At 38.0% G+C, this 23,516-nt stretch overlaps 1 protein-coding gene across 12 annotated transcripts in view; it reads left to right on the top strand.

The window, feature by feature from the left end:
* ZNF536 (zinc finger protein 536) overlaps positions 1-23,516 on the top strand; it is a 345,510-nt gene that overhangs the window by 199,824 nt on the left and 122,170 nt on the right. For all 12 annotated transcript variants that reach the window (XM_077184912.1, XM_077184919.1, XM_077184918.1 and 9 more), the window contains one exon: positions 14,289-14,441. In XM_077184912.1, the coding sequence (XP_077041027.1) occupies positions 14,289-14,441 (153 nt within the window). The remainder of the gene's footprint in view (positions 1-14,288; positions 14,442-23,516) is intronic.

Genomic DNA, 23,516 nt, shown 5'->3' with positions numbered 1-23,516 from the left:
TATTATCAGAATAAATATAGATATGTGGAGAATCACCATGTTTGGTTTTAGTTATTGTAATAGCTGTGGTTAAAATGTAGATCAGACTGCTGTTTTGGATCACAGTCTTAGTTCCAAAAATTGCATCATCATAGGTGGATCATATCTGCATCTTTTCAAATAGATGGCAGGGTATATTTCTGTGCTGTTTTTCCCTAAAGAAAAATTGAAAGATAAGAGACAGGAGTTTCAAGTAACATCGCAACATTTAGTTGTCAAACTATGAATGGAAATTGCCATCATAGGGACTGTGTGTTTACTCTCCTACTTCAAAAAACCTGTGCGAAAATGTAACCAAGAAGAAAGGATTTTTTTTCTTTTTTTAAATCAAATAATATCTTAGTAGATGAGCAGTGATTCAACATAACTAAAACAAATATTAATTGAAAAGAACCCTAGAACACAGAGAGGAAGTGTGTTGCTGCTTGGTGAACAGCACTCACTGGAGCAGTACTGCAGATGATGGACTCTCCAGCAATTCTTTTCTGGAATCAGTTCCACTGATCTGCACCGCTCCTCAGCATCCTGTCTGGTATCAGAGCTTTCTGAAGTTGCATCTTCCCATCATTGTTTGTTTTAAATGCACAGTGCTGCTCTCCTGCAGTTTTATGATGAAAAAATGGCAGCAGTAGGGAGATACTGTTTGTTTGTCCATCCTTTATTGTAATATTTCAGCATCTGTCAGCAAGCTCCACTGCCTAGTTAGTCAAGAGAATCTCTTTTTTGAAACAAACAGCTATGACCCTCATGACTGGACACATACCTGTAAAATTTGCAGCCAGAAAGGACCCAGTACCAGTAGAATTGTTAGAATTATTTGAGTTTCATTTGACCAGTTAATGTTGTCATTCACCTTTCCTCAACCCCATGCATGACTTTGCTAGGTTGGCCAGTCCCACTGTAGACAGCTTTCAAATGGAATCTGGTGCAAGCCAGTTTGTCATGTACCAAATTCTGTGTGGGCTTGCCAGGCTGTTGGAGTGGCTCCCACCACTGCCATCCTGAAAAGGCATGGAAACGTGTGTCTGCACAAATGCAGGAGCCTGCATTCCCAGGGCTTAAACCAGGCTGTTCTCTGACATGGTGCTTATTGCAGAGTGTCTCAGTGCAAGCCAATAATCAGCCAAAATTAGAACCTGAGGATTCTCTGACTTGCAGGGGAGGAGTTGTGTCTAAATCTCTGTAGTTATACTGATGCATTTGTTCATACTTTGTCAGATTCAGAGATGCATTTTGGACATATCATTCATAGGTGGTTTTGTCAGAGCAATGGAAGTTGTTGAAAGTTTCCTACTCATACAAATTTATCTGGTCTGGTTGCTGTTTTCATCCTATTTATTGCAGGAAATTTTACTAGTGCTCAGAATAATGAAAATTTGAAGAAAGCCTACTCTTCTTCCATAAGATGTGTAATAGTCAGGATGCACTTGTGAAAGTTCTGTCTCCTAAATGTGATTCATTTCTGTCATCCAGAGGGTCTAACATGAGTTTTGAACAAATATGCCCACTTTGAAAGATCTTATTGCCAAGTCATTTTCTATAAAGGCAATGTTACTTTGTAAGGGTTAGGTTTCCTCTATTCTCCTTCCCAGTAAGGATCTTCTTTCCTGCATATCTGACCTCTCTGAGATAAGATTTCCTTGTGTCAGCATTTAATGTCATCTGAGCATTATCAGCCTCAGAATTTCATGTAGGTGGCTGTTGTCTGATGGTTATAGAATGGTCATTGCTCCAGAAGGTGCTGGTCAGAAAGGATGAAAAACATGGGAAAGCCATTCAGAGTGATGGGAGCCAAACCCTCAGCAGAGCAGAGGCTTAAATGCTGTGATGGGTTAGGAAACCATTAAGTACCTGCTTCAGCTTTGGGATGTGTGGGGGAGCAGATTCATCCCCAGAAATCTGAAATAAGGAGGTTTGACCACATCATTACTTTTTCCTTTCTGTCTGCTCCAAGATTCAAGAAGTTATTTGAAACTGTGGTACAGAAGGCTGTGTAAGAGTTAACTCCATTAGCTTCTTTCTTTCTTATTCTTAACTACTTACTGCTAAGAATTTTATTTTACAAAAGTGAGCCTGTAAATTTATATTTAAGATAGTGCTATATGTTTTGCCTGTCTTCAAGAGAGTAAGTGAGCACCAAATGCACTCGACTGATCCCAAGTATTTGTACTCATTTGCTACAGTGTGTTACAAACTCAGTCCTGGGATGGATTTCAGTGCATCAGTATCTGCAGATTTTTGCTGCCAGATGTGTTTCCTGTACCTCACTATACACTTATTGATATGTGGGACCATCAATCTGATGATGATCTGAATATTTCCAGAAGGTTTTACAGCATTTCTGCTTTCCAAGATGGTCGATAGTTTAAGTCTGGCCCTCACAGGCATGGCAGAGGAGCTTGTGAGAACATTTTGGCTGAATTTCTGATGATGTTCATGAGGTAGAGGAGCAGCAGCTGCTGTACTAGTAACAGAAAGAGAGAAAGACTAATTCCAGGGCAAGGCAGCTTTCAAAGGCAAGTGAGCATCATGTGACTGAATGTGTATAATTTAAAAGAAAAAGAAAAAAGCTAGAACTTCAGCACAGCCTGTCTCTCCAGTATATAAGTGAAGCAAATGAATACGGCCTTGAATACACTTTTTAATTTTTCAACACTGTATTTTGCCAACTTTAGTTCACTCTGTTGACTGTTCAGTCAGACCGTTTTTAAATTAAAAAGGAATACATGGTTGAATTATTTATTAAACAAAAGGTGCTTCCGTGCATGCAGACTACCTGGGTTTTGAATTTCTTTTGCTGTTGGAATTTGAAGAAAGTGCATTGCTAATAAGTTAAGAGATAGAACACTATCCTTCTTCTGAAATAAGTCACTCTGTCTCTGAGGCAGACAGTAAGATAACTTGTGTCTGTCCAGCCAGGGAAGAATGCCTGATCTTCATTCAAATTTCTAATTTTGACCTTAGTGTGAAGTTGTTTCTCCAGTTTGCTGGGCTCCATAGAGACAGAATTTGTGGTAGGGAAATGTATTTGCAAATCAAGCCAGTCTGGATTGTCTCCTAATTTTATAGGTGCTTCTGATGGGTTAAAATATGTATTTTCTGATAAATTAATGTGGAGGAGCTGTAAGTAAGCAGCTTGAAAAAGCTTTGTACATTGCTGCCATCAGCCTGTATGTTCCTGGAGGTAACCAGTTCACCTTGGGGTGATTTTGTACAGTACCTTGTACAGTGACTTTGCTTTGTTCAGTCCCCATTCCTGCCTCTGTGCTGGTGCTCCAGATTGGTGCACAGCCAGGCTTTCTTTATTGTGGCCTTCAAGTGCCTGATCTTTTCTTGTCCACTTCCCGAGGAGTAAACAATCACCAGCTTTTGGACTAGACTTTCTGAGCTTCAAATTCCTTTGGCTGATGGCAGAAGGGAAAATATTCAGGCTGGGAAAGTAGGAAGGGTCTTCCATCAGTGGTGGCACTGTGGTCTCCATAGCTTGCTGAAAAATGAGAGGGCTGTTTTACCTGGTATTGAGAAAGGCATTAATGTGCTGAATCTGAGGAAACATCTGTCCAAGAGGTTGGTATTTCTCATCACTGGTGTAGGACTTGACAACCATCTAGGATCCTAGTGAGATGCACTGCAAAAGGCTGGTCATGGCTGCAAAGGGGCTTTAGAGAGAGCTGATGAGACCAGCCAGGCTCCGACGAGCTCCCAGTGACCCCGGGGTGTGGGAGGGTGAGCCTGGAGCTTTTCTGTGCAAGGAAGGCAGTGAGCAGTAGCAAGTGGCTGGGCACACCCTGGCTTTGATAGCTACAGATGGAGACCTAAAAGATTGCAGGGCCACAGTCCAACACCAGCACATGTAAAATAAGGCTCAGGATTTAGATAACTCTGTTCCAGCATACTGACGTGCATGGCCACAGTCCAACTCCAACACATGCAAAATTAGTTTCAGGATCATTCCAGCATACTGAAGCCTATGCCTAAACCAGTTATTGCCACAAGCTCAGCTAAATCAGAGGACAGCATTCAAAATATTTTTTCTTTTTTTTTTTTGACTAGAGTAGTTCAGATAAAAAAAAAAATATATATTTTCATAGTAGAAGAGGAAAACTGGGTTATTGATAGATCAGCTCCATAGGCAGCATTTCAGAATTTTTATAGCCCAAATTCAAAACCAGCACACCCACAAATATCATTTTATGGTATCCATGTACATTAAGGCTATTTCACAAAACATGGATATGAGTTGACCTAGTAATACATTTTGAGATACATTAGTATAAAAAAATTAATGAGTTTTTTCAGATAATATCATGTTCTCAGTATTCTCACAGTACACTGTTAAAACAATGAGGAAAAAACCTATACCAAAGTGTTAAAGGATCCCTTCTCAAGACTTAATGTAATGAATTTAATCAATATTTTTCCATTACAGCAAAACTCATGTAATTAACATATTTTATTTATAGAAAAAGGGTGCTAGTAAAGTAGATTCAGCAGTTTAGAGTTGCTTGTAAGTATTTATTCAAATACAGCTTTTTTTTTTTTTTTTTTTTTTTTTTGTGAAATGGATAAAGAAGTTGGAAATTATCCTCAAGTGGCTTGTACCAAAGGAGTTAAATGGGAGAAAAATTATTTACAAAAGTATTTATATTAGCTAAAAGTGGTCATTTAGTTTGAAAGGAGCAATGGAAAGTTAAAAGTAAGAAAATACAGATACTGGAAAAGCCTCTCATATCATAGCCCAAATGTTGTAACACACACCATGACATTATTCACTCTTTAGAGACTCTGTCAGCACCTCTCTAATCAGTAATCTGTAAATGGAATGAGAGTCTTTAATTCTTTCTCAATTTGTTGAGGGAGAAATTAGTAATTTAGCTACCTCTATAGTTCTTTTTACATGCCTGATTCTTTTGTTTTTTTGTTTTTTTTTTCCTTGCAGTGTCTACAGAAAGACATTCCTGCAACATTTTAAATAATTCATGCTTTTCTTTAGTAGAATGAATTTTTATAAAATCTGATGACCTGCTACTGGCACTTATGTGCTGATTTTTCCACTCTGTGATAAGATAATAATAATGAAAAAGGGTTTTCTTAAACAATAGCATGCAAGAACTTACCCAGTGATACCTGATCCATGAGAGGTACTTATAATGAAGGCAGGTCTGTGGTTCTCACTTGAAAAAAATATTTGTTTGGTTTTTTGATTTTTTTTAACCCAGAAACTGAGGGTGAAACTTGGCTAGTGTAATTAATAAATATTTCTATTCAAGTACTCAAAAGATTTTAAAAAGTATCAATGGGTTTAGAAGACTACAAGGAGAGGGGTGTTAATTTGTACTTCTTAGAGTCTGAGAGAATGCATTTTTGGGAAGATGAGAAGAACTTAGAGAAAAGAGATTCCATAGAGCTCTCTTCCACACAGATTTGTCATTTTTCCTATGGTTTACTGATACCATCTTAGATTTCCTTCATAGTGTAGCCTGTACCAAATGGTCCTGTTTGTCCCACAAGTGTTTTAGGAACGAGACAGAGGTGATGGTGGAGTAGCCCTTACCCCTCTGGTCTGTAGGGCTGTAGAGCTCCCAGCGTAGAAGAAACAGGGTAAGTATGGAAGAAGGAGAAGGCAACATATTCATTCACAGAAGTCCAGTAAATGGTTATTTTAGTTGATTAGCTAGCAACTTCATTTTCTCCCTCATGAAATTGCCTCCACAGATCCTTACTTCTGGAGCTTAATCAGCAGTAGCAATCCATCCCAGGAGTGGGAGATCAGGACTACTTAATTAAAGAGGGACTGTAAGGCAACTCTCCCAAATTGGATATCTGATCTAGCCTTGGCATCAGGAGAGCAATGCTAGGTAAAAGTGTTTATCAAGCTCCATGTAGCCTCTCTGCAAATCTCAGAGATGGGAATATGATGCAGACAGCTTGTAGAAGCTGCTATAACCTGAGTAGTATGGGTTTTAAGGCCATCTGGTACCTGAACACCTGCCTACAAATAACACATACAAATCCAAAAGATGGTCCAGTTGGATAGCCTCTGTGCTTAGATTCCCCTCTGGAATTCTGTCCAAAAGCAGTAGACAATCTGTATGAAGTTTGGAAAGACTTTGTTCTCCCTGGTCAGTAATCAAGTGCCCATTTCAAATTTAGGTGACAGGATCAAAGAGAACCCAGGTGAGTCAAGGGTTTGGGTAAGAAAACTGCTGAAAATCACAGGGTACTGTTCACACTAACTTTTGGTAAATATCCAGAATATTCTAAGCTTGTTTTAAGAAAGGGAGGGGAAAACCATGTGAAGTATGTCATATGAAAGGTTTGGGAGATAACCTTGCTATCAGAAGCATAATTGGACACCAAAGTAAATTTTGAGGATAAATGGCAAAGAGCATACGCAACAAAACAAAGAAAGATCCATGAATATGTATTTGAGCTCAATTTTGCTGGTCCAGAAGGTCCAAAAGCTGCTTTGCTTGTGAAGGCACACATTATGGAGAGAGGAGTACACCAGGGTGTACTGGCAGCTCAGGTGCTCTTCTGAAGAAAGCGAGAATTGGCACTAGATAGATAAATGACATTCTGATAAATGGCAAAGTACATTCACTTTTAAGGCCTCTTCTTTTCCTGTGGAAAGATTACACAAGTCTAGTGGAATTTCATGACAAGCATCTGACAAACTAGGTGATTTGGGATGGGAAGTGCTTTCAGCCATACAGTCAGGTCAAGGAAGTGGGATTTCAAGGTCATGGGTTTGGAGTGGCAGATCTGAAAAATCAGTGAAGGGGTTGGATGGTAGAAGAGTTTTGCATGTTAAGTGCTTTGGAGAGAAGTTTTTGTATTCTGCAATTTTGAAACAAACTGTTAAAAATGGTGTTGGGGCAATAATGTAGTGGGAAACATGGTAGAGATCCATGGCCATTTGCCTCTAGCCAGCTCTCATTGGGTAGCTGGAGGTTCCAGGAGCTAGTAGTAACATCAAAAAAGTGAAGACTAACCAAAAACAAGCAATGCATGACTCTGCTCTGTGTATTTCTGATGTCCATTGAATTTATTGATGGACTGGTCTGACTGAATAAATTGAAACTTTTAACTTTTAATTACACCATTTGTGCAGGTGTGTGTGGTTTTTAGAATGGCCTTAAGTCACGGGCACTGGAAGAGGGTGAAGAAGTTTGACATGCCTGTGTGTACTTCTATTTTTTAAAAAAACATCTTCAGCACTCTTTTAAGTTTTATTCCAATTCATTTTTATCTAAACTAATATCGTAACAATATGGCGGAGCCCTGACTCAAATGTAAGAGTTGAAGTTACACTGAACTCAGTAGGGCTGGAGAGGTGTACAGTAGTGAGATTAAAATTTGAACCTTACTTCTTCTCATTCTGAGCTAAGAATATGTGTGATGGTTTGCAGGATAATGATATTTAACTGTAATCTTCTTGAGGCATGAATGGTATTCCATTGACTTTATACAACTGAACTTGGTACTGCTGATTAATAAAACAATAAATACAGAAAATGAACTATTTTGTGTTTTATTAACAATTTGCATTTCTTATAGTATTTCATTTTCAATAAGTATAAAATCATACCCTCGAATGGTAAGATGTAATTGCTGATCATGTATCTCTTTGTTCCAGACACTTTTATAAAAGTGTATGTATTATGTATGATGTGACCTTCAAATGCCATGAATGCTTTGTGCAATAAACTGTCAATATTTGTGGCTATAAGGTACTAGATGACTTTTACAATAATTGGAACAGCTTTATTAAAAGCTTGGATCACTCAGCTGGTTAAAGAGAAAGACACAGGCCAGTGTTCATCTGGGAGTTTCCTTCTGCCAACTGTTAAATGAAAGATATTGTAAGGTGCTTAAGATGTCTTCTTTCTTAAAATAAAACCCAAAACAAAACAGTTAAAGAGGTCTCACACAGAAACTATTCTCTCAAAAATATTTTTCTTCACCATGCTCAATTTTGGGTCAAAACTCTGAGCACTGTCACCTAATGGCAAGTAAACAACTCTGTGTTTTAAGTGCTAAATCTGAGTTTCTATGTCTTTCGGTCACACGATTCTTCAAAGAAATGAAACAGCTAAAATGATGTACTCAGAAACTGTGTTTGATCTCTGATTATCTTAAAAGGTTTTAAAATTTTAGAAAAAATTGAGAAGTAAGACTGCTAAGAACTGCAGAAAAAAAGCTCTGTAGGGAATTTGATTGGAATGAAAAGAAGAGGATAAGAAAACATTTTGTGATTAACAAAATCTTAATTTTGTTGAAGTGTTTCATCAATCTATCTCTGTGCTGTGTATACAGATTTTGCATGTGTCTCACAGGCAATGTGAAGAGCATTGCACACAATGAAAAGCATTAAGCTATAACCAGCACTGCATACATGCAGTATTGCCATGAAAGTGTTTTGAACTCATGGGGTGTGAAAACCACCAATCTTCCAGTGTGTGGTGTTCCAGGAGTGGGCTTAAGGTGTGTGTGCATCACCAGTTACTAACCAAATGCTTACAATATTTGGTTGAATCTTCCTGCTGAGCTTGAAAGAGCACCCAGCTACTCCCCTGCAGGCCAAGGTGCTGGCTGTGGCTGCCATTTGCTCACTTCTACAAGCTGCAATCTTTCCCTGTACAAATGGTTCTGGGCCTACTAGTTCAGCTTCATTTAGACTGTGTTTTGAGTTTAACTCTGCCAGTGACTAATTGCTAACAGAGGCAGGGCAGTTTGTGCATTTTGTTTGTCTGTGTGGTTCAGAGGGCTAAGAGGGAATTCTCATGTCAGACATGGTATCTTTTTATTTACCAGTGGAACCTTTGTATAATCTTTATTTCTAATAATACAAACAATGTGAATTCTGCTTTCTCACTAGTAGGCCTCCTTTCCAATTCTCTTCTAAAATAGCTCTGTGTTTAAACAAATTCTCTGCCAATCCATAGAAACAGTTTAAGATTCCCTTATATGGTCATTATAAAACCTAAATCCTTGATGAAACAATAGAGACAGCAAGTTGTTCCTGACCTAAGACATTAGCAACTCTTTCCGGAGGCCTAAAATATAACTGTAATATTTAGTAATATTAGAAAGCTTCTTTTTAAACCATGAACTTCACTAGCAAAAAAGTGTAGTGACATCCACTAATAGGGTTCTAATTTCAAATTATGAACACAAGGCCAGATTCTGTTCTCATTTACATGGGATGATACTAATTGAAGCTACTTCAGGTAGGCAGAAAAATATTATTAATTATATCCCTAATTATATTCCTATTTTCCACTATTTTCAGTATTGTTAAGGCTTTCTCTTAGGAACAGGCAAGAAATGTAAAGCATGTTTTCTAAGAAACTTGGCATATTCTATGTTGCTTCCCAGGCAGGGAATGAGGTGGTTGAGTTCAGGCATACTTGCAAGGAGCTGACAGCAGTGACAGGATTAACACACTAAATATCTTCTAACTCCTTTCTTGACATTGGATTTCCTGCCACAAGATGGGCTAATCTGGGTGGTTTATGGGTCATCAAAAAATAGCTGTGGTCACTACCACTTCTCCTTGCACCAAGTTTCATTAACAGGCAGATTTGAAGAACTACAAATATTCTGAATTTCAGAAATATATGAAAACCTGGGATTATGTGCAGCTTTAAAGGCTTCTGGCCACATTTTCAAAGGGTTCTTTAATAGTGTTGAAAATTGTGCAAGACCAAACACATACTTGTAAGACTGATTACCTATTTTGTGAGTTGATTACCTTTCCATGTGATTGCCTGTTTTTGGCTAATTTGGCAAACCTTATGTCGACAAATTCCAACTGACTTCACTGATGATTTAGCCTTCATGAGGGCTTCAATTTAGCTCTTTTGAACATGAAAGCACCTCTTTGTGAATCCCTGCACCTTCACATACACACAGCAAATAAGTACTCTGGTGAAATTTGTGGCACATATAGTAGATGTTCCTTTCAGAATTTGATTGCTATCATGACTGAAGTCAGTGCTGATGCCTAACCAAGTGAAAACAGTTTTCTTTTTATAAAAGCAATCCACCCGTTTCTAATCATGTTTATGGGCTCATTCCAGACAGGTGGACCAGTCATACGGAGTATATATGGAAATGTCAAAGAATTTGTTTCCTTTTGCTCTTCATATGACTGCCTAGATAGATCCTGCTTTGAGCACAGAGACTCACTGTCCATCTAAGTTTGTCTTCTCTTTTCTGGCAACGTCCACTGAAGCTGGCATTTCTCCTCTGTGGCATCTGTATCTGTGTGCTGAGGGCACTGCTGGCCGTGGCCATGGCTCAATTCTGGCTGGACCATTTCTGATAACCAGCAGTAAGATATTGACTGGAAAAAAAAAGGATTCACTGGTGTCTTTCTCACTTTCTTTTAACCTTCTACTGTAGAAGTGCTCCTGGCTCCAGGACTGTTTGTTGGGATTATCTGTCTCTGTGGAAACTTTCTGCCTGTGGCAGTGGTGTGGAACCAGCCTGATCTCCCTGCTAGATGGGGAGTGGTGGCTTTTAGGCCTTTCTCTCCTGAGAACTGGGCATCTGTCTGAAGAAGGGCAATCCCTCAAATACTGATCTTGTGGACTGGTTAATTTTTATGTCAGTCTGCATGCCAAATCAATTTACTCACATTTTGGCCAAATTGGCTCTTTGGTTATGCAGCTAATCTCCACCTTCTGATATAGATGTTGAAGTGACCTTTCTTTCCTGGCATTTACCCCATGAGAACATGGGCACAGCATGGTGTGCGAGAGATGTCCCTGCCATACCTCCCCAGAAGCTGCTTTGTGGCTGAATTCCTGTGTCCTGTGTCAGGAGTGCTCTCTGCCTGCCCAGCAGGTACAGCACATTGAGCAGCTGGGGACTCTCAGCTGTTCCTTGTCCTTAGACCGGCCCAAAAACCAGTTTCATATTTAGAACTGAATGTTGCTTGTCACATTTCTGTCCAGGACTTTTGATGCCAACAGACACTTATAAAGTGAAAGGAAAGCTCAGCAGGAGTAAGTTCAGAGGTGAGGCTGGGAAGTCTCACATCCAGCATGTACATCTATATCATACTTTAGTCTCTTATTTCCTGCACTTTAATCAGGAAAGGTTGGGATGGGCAGGAAGATATTCAGGATGCCGACCTGCCTATAATGGAAATGGATAGTAAAAAAAGCAGTGTAATCCCACGTGCATCAAGTGCACATCATATAGACCACATAAATCAGGGAACCACAATGGCTGGAAGATAAGTAACTGTTCTCTTTCCTTCCTGATCTTTTATCCTTAGAATTGAGAAGCCCCCAAAACCATAGCTAAAATACTGAGTAAATCATAAATTAATTTGTGGAGGCCAATCCTAGTTCTGCAGATCTGTAAAACTACTTTTTGCTATATATTTTCACAATTTAACAGAGCTGAGACTTTCTGCTTGTGAAGATGCTTTCAAAAACACAATAAGGGGGACATCAGAGGTGTAGAATACATGATTATTGGTAAAACTGAGGATTTTTCATTCCCTCCATATTCTGATGTTGGCATAGTCAGTATTGTTCAGTTTGCTTCTTAACTTTTTTCTTGTCAGCCTCTTCTTTTTTTCATCCTTAGTTTCCACAGATCACTTCTGAGAGACTCGATATAAGAAAACCTCAGTAGCAGAGTCAGTGCGACTTAAACACATTTTAAAGTTAAGCACATTTTAAACTTAAGTGCTTTGACAAAGAGGTACAATGTGGCAAAATGGGGCCCTGGTAAGAAGCTGGGTTAGCATTTGATGGGGAGAGTCGGCAGCCTTGAACATATCTTTTCATTGTTGGGAATAAAAGGGCTTGGATGTAAAGCTGCTCATTCAGGTAGCGATGGCCTCCAGCGCTTCGGTGGGCTTTGTAGGCAGAGGAATTCAAAAGAAAACCCCTCAGCCCAGCTTTAAAGTCTTAGGAATGCTTTCACTGTGGGAAGAAAAATTCTTCAAGGTAAGGCCCCTGTTGGAGTAAAGCCTTTGGAGCTATCTACTGTATGTCTACTTAAATCTAAAAGAGAACTCTTCAGACCACCCACATCTTTCTTTGCTTCATTGTTGTTTTCAGTTTGCTTTTTCAGAGGGATTAGTGCTAGAGTAAACTCCATCGTCTTGCTCCCTTGAAAAAATTCAATTTTGTGCAAAGTGAAAATTAGACTCTTAAATCTGCAAAGAGAGCTGTTCATCTTACAAATTTATTCTTTTTTATTGGGCCACACATATTCTAGATAGAAAGATAAAAGGCAAATGGATAACAGGCCATCATTTAGAGTGACATGTAGCAAAACATAGCTAGTAGACTTATTCTGTAAATTCCTCCTGAGTGGCTTGTTAACTTTATCTATATATTTATCTATAATGCTCATATAGTATTTATTGAAAATCAAAATAAAATCCTGCAATTTATCATCATGCATTCTGTGTTTTGCACTTCAGAAAAATCTTTTTGCACTCAGGAATTCTTTTTTTTTTTTTTCCCCAAAGAAGCTTAAGCCATAATTATATACAACTTTTGAGGAGTAAAACCAGAGAAAATCTAAACTCTTTAGGGATATTGGAATTATAGGCTAGTACCTATGTATGTTTTCCTAGACTCACAAAGACAAAATAGACTCCTATAGCATGCAACTTTATGTACTTGAGGATAATTCAAAATGACATTTACTGACTTTCTAACTTAAATATTATGCTTTAACTCTGCAGTCTGAGAACAGTCAGAAAATGTTAAACAGGAATGGGATGTGAAAACTATCAGATTTACATTTTGAAAAGTGGTAATAGCTTGATTACATACAGGACTGAGATAAGCATATATATATATATGTATTTAATAGCTCTATCATCTCCTTCTTTCAGCTTTAAACAAAATAGTTTAGAGGAACCATTTCATAATACATACTGAAATGCCTGTTAGTGTTACCTTTTCCAGAAACATGGTATTTGGGTCTCTGCTACTGTGAGAATAAATTTTACTAGAGCCAAATATTTAAGTCTTTCTTATGTCCCATTACTTCCTTTTAAAAGGCAATGCTGTGTAAACTGCACTATGTTTCCTGACAGCTTTAGTTACATATCAAATGGGTAAAGACAGAACATTTTTAGTCAGTGGTTTATGGTTGAAATAATCAAGACTCTGCATGCAGGTTTTAACTCTGTGCTCCCCACCTGGATCTAACCCAGATAGCTCAGCTCTGCGCAGGGTGTGATGCTGTGTCCATGTGTCCTGCTCCTGACGTGCCAGGAGTGTCAATCTGGGTCACAGCCTCAACATTTGCCATGGTTTTGGTGACATCATGCACTGGTGCTTATAGTGGTACTGAATTGATGCTTACAGTGATATTACATGACCCTCTATGTACAAGATGATGGATGAGCCTTGTGTGATTTGAATAATGACTTTTTTTTTAATGCCCTACATTTTTTTTTTTTTTTTTGCAATTTATATGTCAGTCTTTTGTAAGTTATTTTATTCCTTGCCTGCTTGGATAAAAGCAGTTCATTCAAGATGGCTGAAATGACTGTTTCTTTATATCAGGAGAGAGAAGAGGTGTCCTGGAGTCTCACCCATTGTGTTATGATGCAAAGAATAAGTGTAGCTGTGAACTCTGAAGGAGAAAACGCAGGAGCTGCGGCTGAGAGGGAGATGGAATTCCCCCTCATCTGACCAGTTTTGTCATTATTTTTCACATGCTATTAGGCCACTCTCTGGGTTGCCTGTTGTAATTCCACTGCTGAGATGTTGCAGAGGAAGTTGGTTAGCTTTGCATGTGGACGTTATCAGTGCTGTGGGACCCCCTATTGCTGCAATTTTCTTGTTTTAAGATGTTTTATTATACTGGTGCAAACTTTTTCCCTCTAAGAGCCTACAGGTTTTCACAATACTTATAAATTAAATAGATTCAACAAAACAACAATCTCAAACTTTTGGAGAAAAAATTAATAGGAACTAAGCAAAAGAAGAAATCAAACCAGCTGCTGACACAGCTGTTTCTTTTCTTGTATAATTCAGTATATAAAGGTACCATATGCTGCTTAAAATCATGATGGGAAAGATGAAATAATTTAAGACAATAACAAGAAAATACATGAATTGTCAGCATTCTGTCAGATTTAAAGAATGAAATAGACAGGTGTAGTATTGACATGTTTAACTTTGTGTTGTGTTAGCAGTTTTAGTGAGAACAACTTCTGACATGTGCTGAAGTGATGTGAGAACATTTCTGTGTTGCAGACATTGGAGAAGAAGCTGGGAGATCTGTAGGAGTCCAGCAGCCAGCTTTACTGAGAGACAGGAGCCTTGGTTCTGCCATGAAAGACTGCCCATATTGTGGAAAGACTTTCAGAACATCCCACCACTTAAAGGTCCACTTGAGAATACACACAGGTGAGAGGAACACGCGAGCACCGTCGGCACGGCCTCGTGTGCGTGGGGGTTAACACAGATTGTGCCTAGGAGCCTGAATTCCCACTGAAGACTTGGACTTATTAGTTGGAGAAAGTCTTTTGAGAAAGATGTATGACAGTCTTAAATAAAAGCACAAGGAATGTGTTGTTGGATAAAGACCACTTTAATAGAATCATCTTTTCCCAGTTGAGGTTATTTCTGTCTCCTTCCCTGCTTCATCACTGTTTCCTTCAATTACCCTTGTCCTTCAATAGGCATAAGCCTATTGGTTTCAGACTTAGTTATACTAACTGCTTCAAAGGCCTTCCTTAGCATCTGCTTAGGGATTCTGTATGTTTTGCTCAGTTACTATTTTTGTTCCATTTAGCATGCTCATTTTTAACCTCTCACTGTTCATATGAATGCATCAGCTTCACAGATCTGCTTTTTTTCTCCCCACTAGAACTCACATGAATTAGTACTTGTAAGTGATAAAACTTATCGTGCTTTGCACCATGGTAAAATTTCCCATATTTTATTTCAGTAACAATCCCAGAATTTTACCCTACAGAGATTTGCTACTGGGCTGGATAGTCACTTTGTTTTGGTATTTCTCTCACTGGGAGGACTGCTCTCAATACTAGTTATTTCTAGCCACTCCATTCAAATTTTAATATTTCATTTGCTTGAAAGTACATATGTGCATGGTAAGGTCCATGTAGAGACACAGTATGTGTTTAAGAAGACTTTATCCATAATTAAATTCTGACATAAATTGTTGTAATCCTCAGGTCCTGTTGACATCATTTGAAATTCTGTGTATGGTCAATAGGATCCTGTTTTCTTCCCAGTGTTAATTGTCATGGTAGGCCTTAGGAGAGTATTCAAAACTTGAGATTTGGGATACTTCTTTTTGGAAACAGACATAATAGGCCCCATAATTTTAATTTTCTTTTTCAACTATTTTAATTGAATTTCAGAATTTTACTGCTACTTTCCTAATAGGAAGGTAAAATAATTGCATGAAGAAATACATTCCAGTTATACCTCCTGCTTGAAAATCTTCACTTTTAATTTTTATTTCACTGAAGTACCAGATAAGCAATGTTTCCCTCCCTTCCCAAAATCAGCAGTGATGTTTCTCCTATGTGCGTGCATAATACTTAATGTTGGGTTTGTGATTGTGAGGCCTGATTTAGAAAAATAGAAAATTTTATTTAAAATTATTTAAAGGAAAAAAATATCATTTTTGAAAAGGGAAATTTTTTTCACTGTATTTATGTTCTTTTTTGCATTGTGAAGTAGGAGTGTACCACACTGAAATTTAAAATTTGGCTCTCTAATGTAGTTTTGTCTGATTGGATTGCAAACTATTTAGGGCAGGAATATTCTTTGTGTGTTGAGCTTGTGGGGGTGGGGGGGGGGGAGAAGAAACCCAGTGAAAACCCTATTTGTGTGGTTTCCAATGTAGTAAAAGTAAAGAAATTGTATTTATTTTATTGGAAAATAATCTTGTAACTCTGAAGTTTAAAGAGTTTAACATTTTTAGTATTTAAGAGGCAAAAAAAAAAATTCTTCAAAGTGATATGAGGTTACCCATCTCTTAATTTTGTTTTATTATATAGTGAGCACTTTGTTCTTATGTTAAACATGGCAGTGATTATTCACTTGGTATTTGTGCCTTAGAACTAATGGAAAGTAAATTAATTACAATGGAAATATTCCATTAAAATTGCATATTAATACTGACTAAAGAAAATTAAAACATGAAAAAAATAAGCTGTATAATACAAAAAAAATTTTTTAAAGAAACTATGGAGACAACATTTACAATGTATTTAAAAATCATTATAATTTTAAAATAGGTAAAGATCAATTTCCATTAGGTTAAGAACAAAGTATTTGTAAATAATGACAAGAGTATGTTTAAGTGAAGCAATGTTTTACATATTTAAAATAATCCTAATAAATAATATAAAAATGTAAATTGGCAAATTACTAGAGTTATTAAATAAAAATTAAGTTGCTTTGCAGTAAGTGGAAATGATGCAATAGATACCAGTTATTAAACAAATATTGGTTAGCTCATACTTCTCAGGGACAGTTTCCTGCCTTTTATGTCACACTCTGTCTTTATTATATGCCTGGATCATATAACTGACTGATAAAAAACACTTTACTGTATTTCTCCACTACATTAACTCAATTACTGTTCTTGTTCTCACAGCACCTGTTTGTTAGAGATGAGCTCAAGCAGCTCAGCAGAAGTCGGGTTCCTTTGAACATCTGTGTGTTTGGAGGCACACGACTGCCTTGGTTTGGTGCTCATGCCAAGAGCAGACCCAAAGCCTGATCCAGCCAGGAGGTGCTTCTGTGGCAATTGGCCCAAAAAAGCTGCAGAAGCAGCTTAATCTTGCACAAGAGGAGGAAGCTGTGCTCTGTTTTTGAAGAATTAGCCAGTGGCTTGGGTTGCTTCTTTTTTTCTGTTGGATATTTTGGTTGCAACCTTACACCAAACTGAGCCCTGGTTTCTGTGTAGTTTGCTATCACATAATAAGCCTGTGAAGGTAAAAAAAAAAAAAAAAAACCAACAAATCAAAGTTTTATTTAGCACACTCAGTTTTACACAACTGTAGAGGATTTTTCTTATCTAGCTCAGTGATGTTCAGGTAGGAAGAGCTTTAAGGGGAAGATAGTAAGATGTGATTTCTGATTGTTTCCATGTGGTAAGAGGAAAAGGGCATAATTATGTGAATACATTTTCTCCTCTTTCTTTCTCTTAAAACAGTTGATGTGTGAGACAATTCCCTGGGAGAGCCCTGAATGGAGAGAGGAAGGATTTTGAGGCCAAAATACTTGCGAGCCTTGGGTCTGAGAGAGGACAGGCAGAGCTCTTCATGCCCTCTTAATTGAGTTCTTGATGCTGAGCAGTGGCCAGAGATGGGCTGTGCTGCCCTCCCAGCTCACACAAACCCTCTGGGAGGAGAGGCAGGGACAGGGACAGAGTGTGGCTGTGCACAGCAGTGCCTGGCAGGCAGGTGGGGGGACTGCACACTTTGGGAGGCAGCCTCCTTGATATAAAACACATAACAGCTTCTCATACAGCTGAGAAGGTTACAACACAAAAACCTCAGAGATGCTGAGTTCTTGTGAAAAAGAAAACCATCTGAGTATCTCAGACCTATAATGTGCCATATGCAGGTGCTTCTAGAGTTGTCATTTTGCCCCACTGTAGGCAGCAACTTAAGGTTCCTTCATTCAAGGAGCTGAGCATCTCCTTTATGCTCCTGAGCACTTTCAACCCCCCTGAAACACAGTAAGTGCTGTGGGGTTTACATTTCCTGCCTTGACCTTTGGACTGTGCAGGAACAGTTAAGTGTAAGACAGTAAAATTCCTTATGTCCTGCCTTTGACAGGGGACACATTATGTAGGAGCTGGTTTCAGATTGGCTCTAGCACCTCTTTGCACCTTGCATTAGCCCCCAGGAGCCACTGCAGACATAGACCAGTTTGAGTTTGTGCTGTCATTAGATGCTCAGGTATATTCCCAGTATGACAGACAAAATTAAATCCCTTGAGTAAAGAAATAAGGATAATGTGCATGAGCAAAGGAAAGATGGTTTGGATTGTGCTAAACAGAAGGAACCTAAGAAAGAGATGAATAGGAAGAAAAAACTTGGCAGGGCTGCATCCATTGACTGAGAGTCTGTTACGATATGTGTGACACATATCTAGCATATATTAGATGTATTATATGCATTTACAGTGTTACTGCATTTTCCCTTGGAAATGTGACTAGCCAATTTTAAACCATGCTTAGATGAACTGATGAAATACAGTAAAAATGGTGCTGTTTTAAATGAATTCAATTCACATTTCCTTCCTAAAAAAAGACTGCCTGTTGCCATTCTCTGAAGGCGCTTGTAGTGGGATGAGCAATATGAATAATTAAGGAAAATGGGTATATGTGCTCCAAGAGGAGACAATTTTGGTATTGAACATCCTTTATTCTTACATTTCTAAGATGAACTAAAAGGACTTTTCATTTCTCTAGATTCCTCCAGATTTCCCATCCTTAACATTGTACAGCATGCCTTTTCTCCTGTCTTAATGACGTCCCAAACTTTTGTTGAAAATAATTGATTGAATTTAAATTTCCTTAAAAGTTTAAGAGGTAATGTTACAGTATAAATTTCCTACCAAACACTAAGTAGGGAAATATCCATTAGTGAAATTAACTACAGTTTCTAGGTAGCTAACAATGTGCAGTATACAGTAGGGCATGGCTAATGAACACTGCAGTGGGTGATATTTCATTATACAAATTAATGCTCACATTTTAATGGGAAAGTCACATAATGAATCTCAGCTTCAGTGACAGCAATTAGAGACACAGATTGTCCCCTTCTGGACAAGGCACTGTTTAGCAATAAGCAGCTGTGTAAAAAGTCTTCAGGTTTACAACGTATATATATGCTTTGGGGGAATTGTGTACAGTTTATATTAATGTACTGAATCTTCCCTGCAAAGTAACAGCCATATTTATCTCTCTGCATTTTAACTAAGTAAAGACATGTAAAAAGACTAAATAAATATTGCAGATGAGATATAAATAAAGGAAAATATTCAATTATAAAAGTTTATTAAAATTAAAATATTTTATAGTGATGACAAGTGGACAAATGAAAAATATTTAATAAATGAGCAAAATCATCAAAATTCTGTCCTTTTACAGGTAGCTTCATCTTATAAAATAGAGAAAAATGACTAGTAAAGGAAAGTAGTAAAGTGAAGAAGTTAACTAGTATTTCTGACAAACAGATTAATTGTGTGGTGAAACATGTGCAGGATCCAAAAATAATCCTACAGAACCTTTGATATTCCATTTGGTTTAAAAAGTGTGAAGTGAATGATTAGAATGATAAAAGAAATTACTGTGTAAGAATAGGCATAATAATGAACTAATTAAACCATACAGCAATTCATTTCTAAAATATCTACTGCACAATGGATAAAATAGGTTATCAATAACTGTTTCAATGGTAAAATAAAAAATGCTGGAAAATGTTTTCAATATTTTCATTAAGCAGTATTCTCTGGAATTGTAAGATGTTTGATTTTGTTTGCTTTGCATGAAAGCAAACTGTAGCCTGTCAAGAAATGTGTGGGGTTGAATTGCAACTCCCATTGTCCCCCAGTGACTGTCACAGCCCCACTGCAGATGGGGCTCCAAGTGTTTGGGGTTCTTACCCTGGTGCAAAGCTGTCACTGTACTGAGCAGCAGCACCACGAGCAGCAGAAGGGCACAATCCACAGACAAATCATAAAATCTTATTTAAAAGGGAGAGGGGAGCATTCAGTGGGGAAAGGGAGTGTGGGGTGCAGGGCAGATTGTTAAGAAGCTGTATGTTAAAGATGAAAAATGAATAAAGAAGCTCACAGCAATAAGTTTAAATAAATAGAATTAAAGAAATTTGATAAGGGAAACTAAAAGCAATAGTAAAAACATGTATGTGTCTATGGGGGTTCTGGAAAATGGAGTAAAATTCTGTGGATCTGGCAGGCCAAACAATTGCTATCTTGCTAATACTGGAAAAGAATGGATAAGAAATTATTAAACATAGTATAGAAGACTAAATATTCTTCTGCTCTGTTTTCAGAAAGAAGCATGATGGTTTTCACGAGCATTTTCCAATGACACAGTTATGCTCCCATTAAGTAATGAGGCTGTTATGCTGTATCCCACTGCATTTTAATATTTTTTAGAATGAATTAGACTGGATAACTTTAGATAAAATCTTTAAAACCCTGACTGAAGAGCTCCCCAAATCATTTAAGTTCATTGGAAAAAATGCCCAAAAACTGCCTTGGAACACATAGCAAGATCCATAGCACTTGTAGTGATAAAACAGCTTGAGCTATTCTTGTATTTCTCAAAAAAAGAATATGAAAACCTTGAAATTAGGACCACCCTGACAAAAGTTTGGGGTAAAATTACAGACTGAACTGGTTAACTGTAGCTCACTCTGTGGTGCCACAGTTAACTAATTGAAAATTGGTAGCATATTTATTTCAATTTTATTTAATGAAAGAAAGTTTTATCAAGTCTCATCTCATAAAAGTAGCCTGTTCTATGTGAAAATCCCCCCAGCAAAAACCCAATACCAACAAAAAGCAACCACAAAAAAAAGAAATCCCCCCCAAATCAATATACAGAGATGAAATGGCACATAAACTCTCAGTTCCACAGCAGCACTTTCAGCTCCATCTATTTGGTATTTCATCATTATTTGGAAGACTATATAAAAATCACTGTTGATAAAATTTACCAATGGCACAAAAATGGTAAGATGCTAAAAATCATGGGGAGGCACTGATTAGTCACTTAGTCAAGTGGGCTCTTTTCAACAATATGAATTTTAAATCAGCAACATGTAAAGGAAAAAATACTAGAGGCGGTGATGAACTGGGCCTGGGCCTGTGGTAGAGAAGCATCAGAATATGAGCTGTTAGTTGATTGCTAAATCTATGGATGTAAACACAGTCTTGGACTGTATAAAATTGCTATCAAGTTGAAATTTCATCAAAGCTTTAGTGGGTACCCATAATTTAAAAGGACACTGAAAAATTGGGAAGGATGTTCCACTCAAGGATGAGAGAAGGTGAAGAAGTGATTGTTTTGCTGCCTGCAAATACCTTCCTCAGGAAATAGACTTTTTATTTTAAAAAATCTGTTCAATCTAACAGGGAAAAATGTAGCAATGTTCAGTAGTAGGAAGCAAACACGGGACAAATTCAAGCAAGAAATAAGGCACACATTTTGAGCAGTAAAAATACTTAATCAGTCAAACAGTTTACCTAGGGACATGTTGGAGTCTTATTCACTGCCATTGTTGAAACATAATTTGTTTAAACTAAAGCAAGTTAGTTTTGTTTCAAAATGTATTTACACTCTGATGCTGGAATTGTCGTGTGAAGATCTTTGGCTTGTGTTGTAGAACAGATAAGTCTAGATGATCATAATTGTCCCTTCTGGCTTTAAAATCTGTAAATCTAGTTATAATCTGGCTGTGGTCTCCTTGCACAGCCCATGGCAGATGGTTCCCCTGACCAGTAGGGTCAGACTGTGCTCTGAGCAGGACTGGGGATCTCCTGCAGAGGTCATGCAGCTGGGTGGTTTATAAACCTGCTATACAAATAGACCTGCTTCCACTGGGCAACATGTCTGTTTCCACTTATCTACCAAGATTTTGTGCAGATTTTACAAGCAGCATTGAATTTTTATTGTTTTACTTATCCTGATATAAAAGAGTTCCTCTGAGATATCTTGTGTCTTGTAAACCAGAACAGTAGGTAGATCAGAACTGTGATTATGCTGCCCAGATAAGGTACTCCCTTAATTTTTTTATTTATTTTGTTAGCTGGACATGCTGGAAATATTCTCTCACCCTCCTCCATTGTGAAAAAGTTTGCAGACATGCAAACAGGGCCAGAGAATTAGCAAATTCAGGGTGGCCATTGCCTTTTTGAACAATGAAAAACGACTCTTGGATATGAAATGCAGAAGATTATTTTGAAAAAGTCATGTTCCCTCGCTCCTACATGGCAACATTAATTTATGTGAACTGATATTAAGTGTTAAATAACTCATCCAGACACTGCTCTTGGCAATAATAGCAGGGTAGTCATTACACTAGGATGAATTCTCTGAAACCTTTCCTCAAAGTATGAGACACAAACAGGTTGTCTCCTAAAAAGAATCATAGCATACCTCCCTTGTCCCCTGCAGTGTTCTTTGGACATGTACTACTGCATTTGCTGATAGAATCCTGAAAATTTGTGGTCCTTTGGGTTTTCCATTGGAACTGGCTTGCTTTGAGGTTAGACTGGGATTTTTCCCACAGCAGCTTATAACTCTGTCATTTGTACAGGGTCTTACACAGGGTGTAGCTGGTTATTAATTTGAATGGATGAAGTAGCATCTAAATAACTGCACAATTACTGAATTTAGGAAATACTGACAGACTAAATTAAAAAGATTCAAAGATGATTGACTCCATCCTACTCCCTTCTCCCAGTGCCTGCCCTTGAAATAGCAGCATTTAAGACTGCTTTGAAATAAACTAACCAGTGCCAGTGCTTGGATCTGGCAGAGAACAGTGAGGTTTTGAACAGCTCCCTTTGAACAATGCTCTTTGGCCAGTCCTGTATTGCAAAGGTGGCACAGTGTGTTGCTACATGTTGAGTTCCATTTCAGACCTTCAGCTTTAGATCTCATTTCTAGCCATGTGAGGGGTGGGAGCACCACAGAGGCAGCACACCAAGGCTGGGAGAGATTTGAACTTTTTATCACACTGTCTCAGTCAGTGTCCTCTTTCAGTCCAGTGCTCATGGCACTGATGGTGAGCTGTGTGCAGATCTCCTCTGCTGAAAGGAAGCTTGCTCTGTGGAGAGGTCTTAGAGCAGAAAATGGAATGACTTCAAGGCTTAGCAATTCAGAATAAGAGTATGTTGTGCCCAGGGCTTTAGACTGAAGGTACTTTTAGAAGTACAAAACAGAACTAGCATTTTCTCCAGTTCCCATTCTTTAACTTGTACCCATTCTTACATATGCATACTGCTTTAAGCAGTTTCTGCATGTTTTTAGCAACATCAGTACAGACTATATTACAAATTTCTCCTTCTCCCTGCATTAGTTCTCCAGCAGTTGATGTAGTGTCTGCAATGCTGGGATACATTTTCTGATGGTGCCACTTGATGTTCAATGCAAACACACTGAACTATCGTTAGAATAAAAGGAAGTGCTCAATATAATTGTGTTAAAGATTTCCGTAAAGGCATAGGGGATGCTGAGGAAGAGCTTTTCAATTAAGAGGAGTGAAAATTCAAAAGTGAGAACATTTAACCCTGTAGAGTCTGGGACTTGCTTTTCACCAGTCTCATTATGTCTTAGGCAACACATGAAGTACTTAAGTTGTGTCAGAAGTCACCAGTGCCTGCTGACAGTAACTGGTGGGACAAACATCAGAACTGAAAGCAGCTCCAAAAATACTACAGTGATGCTGTAAACCCAGC

Source organism: Agelaius phoeniceus, chromosome 12, assembly GCF_051311805.1.
Source record: "Agelaius phoeniceus isolate bAgePho1 chromosome 12, bAgePho1.hap1, whole genome shotgun sequence".
NCBI classification, from domain to species: Eukaryota; Metazoa; Chordata; class Aves; order Passeriformes; family Icteridae; genus Agelaius; species Agelaius phoeniceus.
Note: the sequence above shows the minus strand (reverse complement) of the source record. Positions and strands in the feature narration are given on the sequence as shown.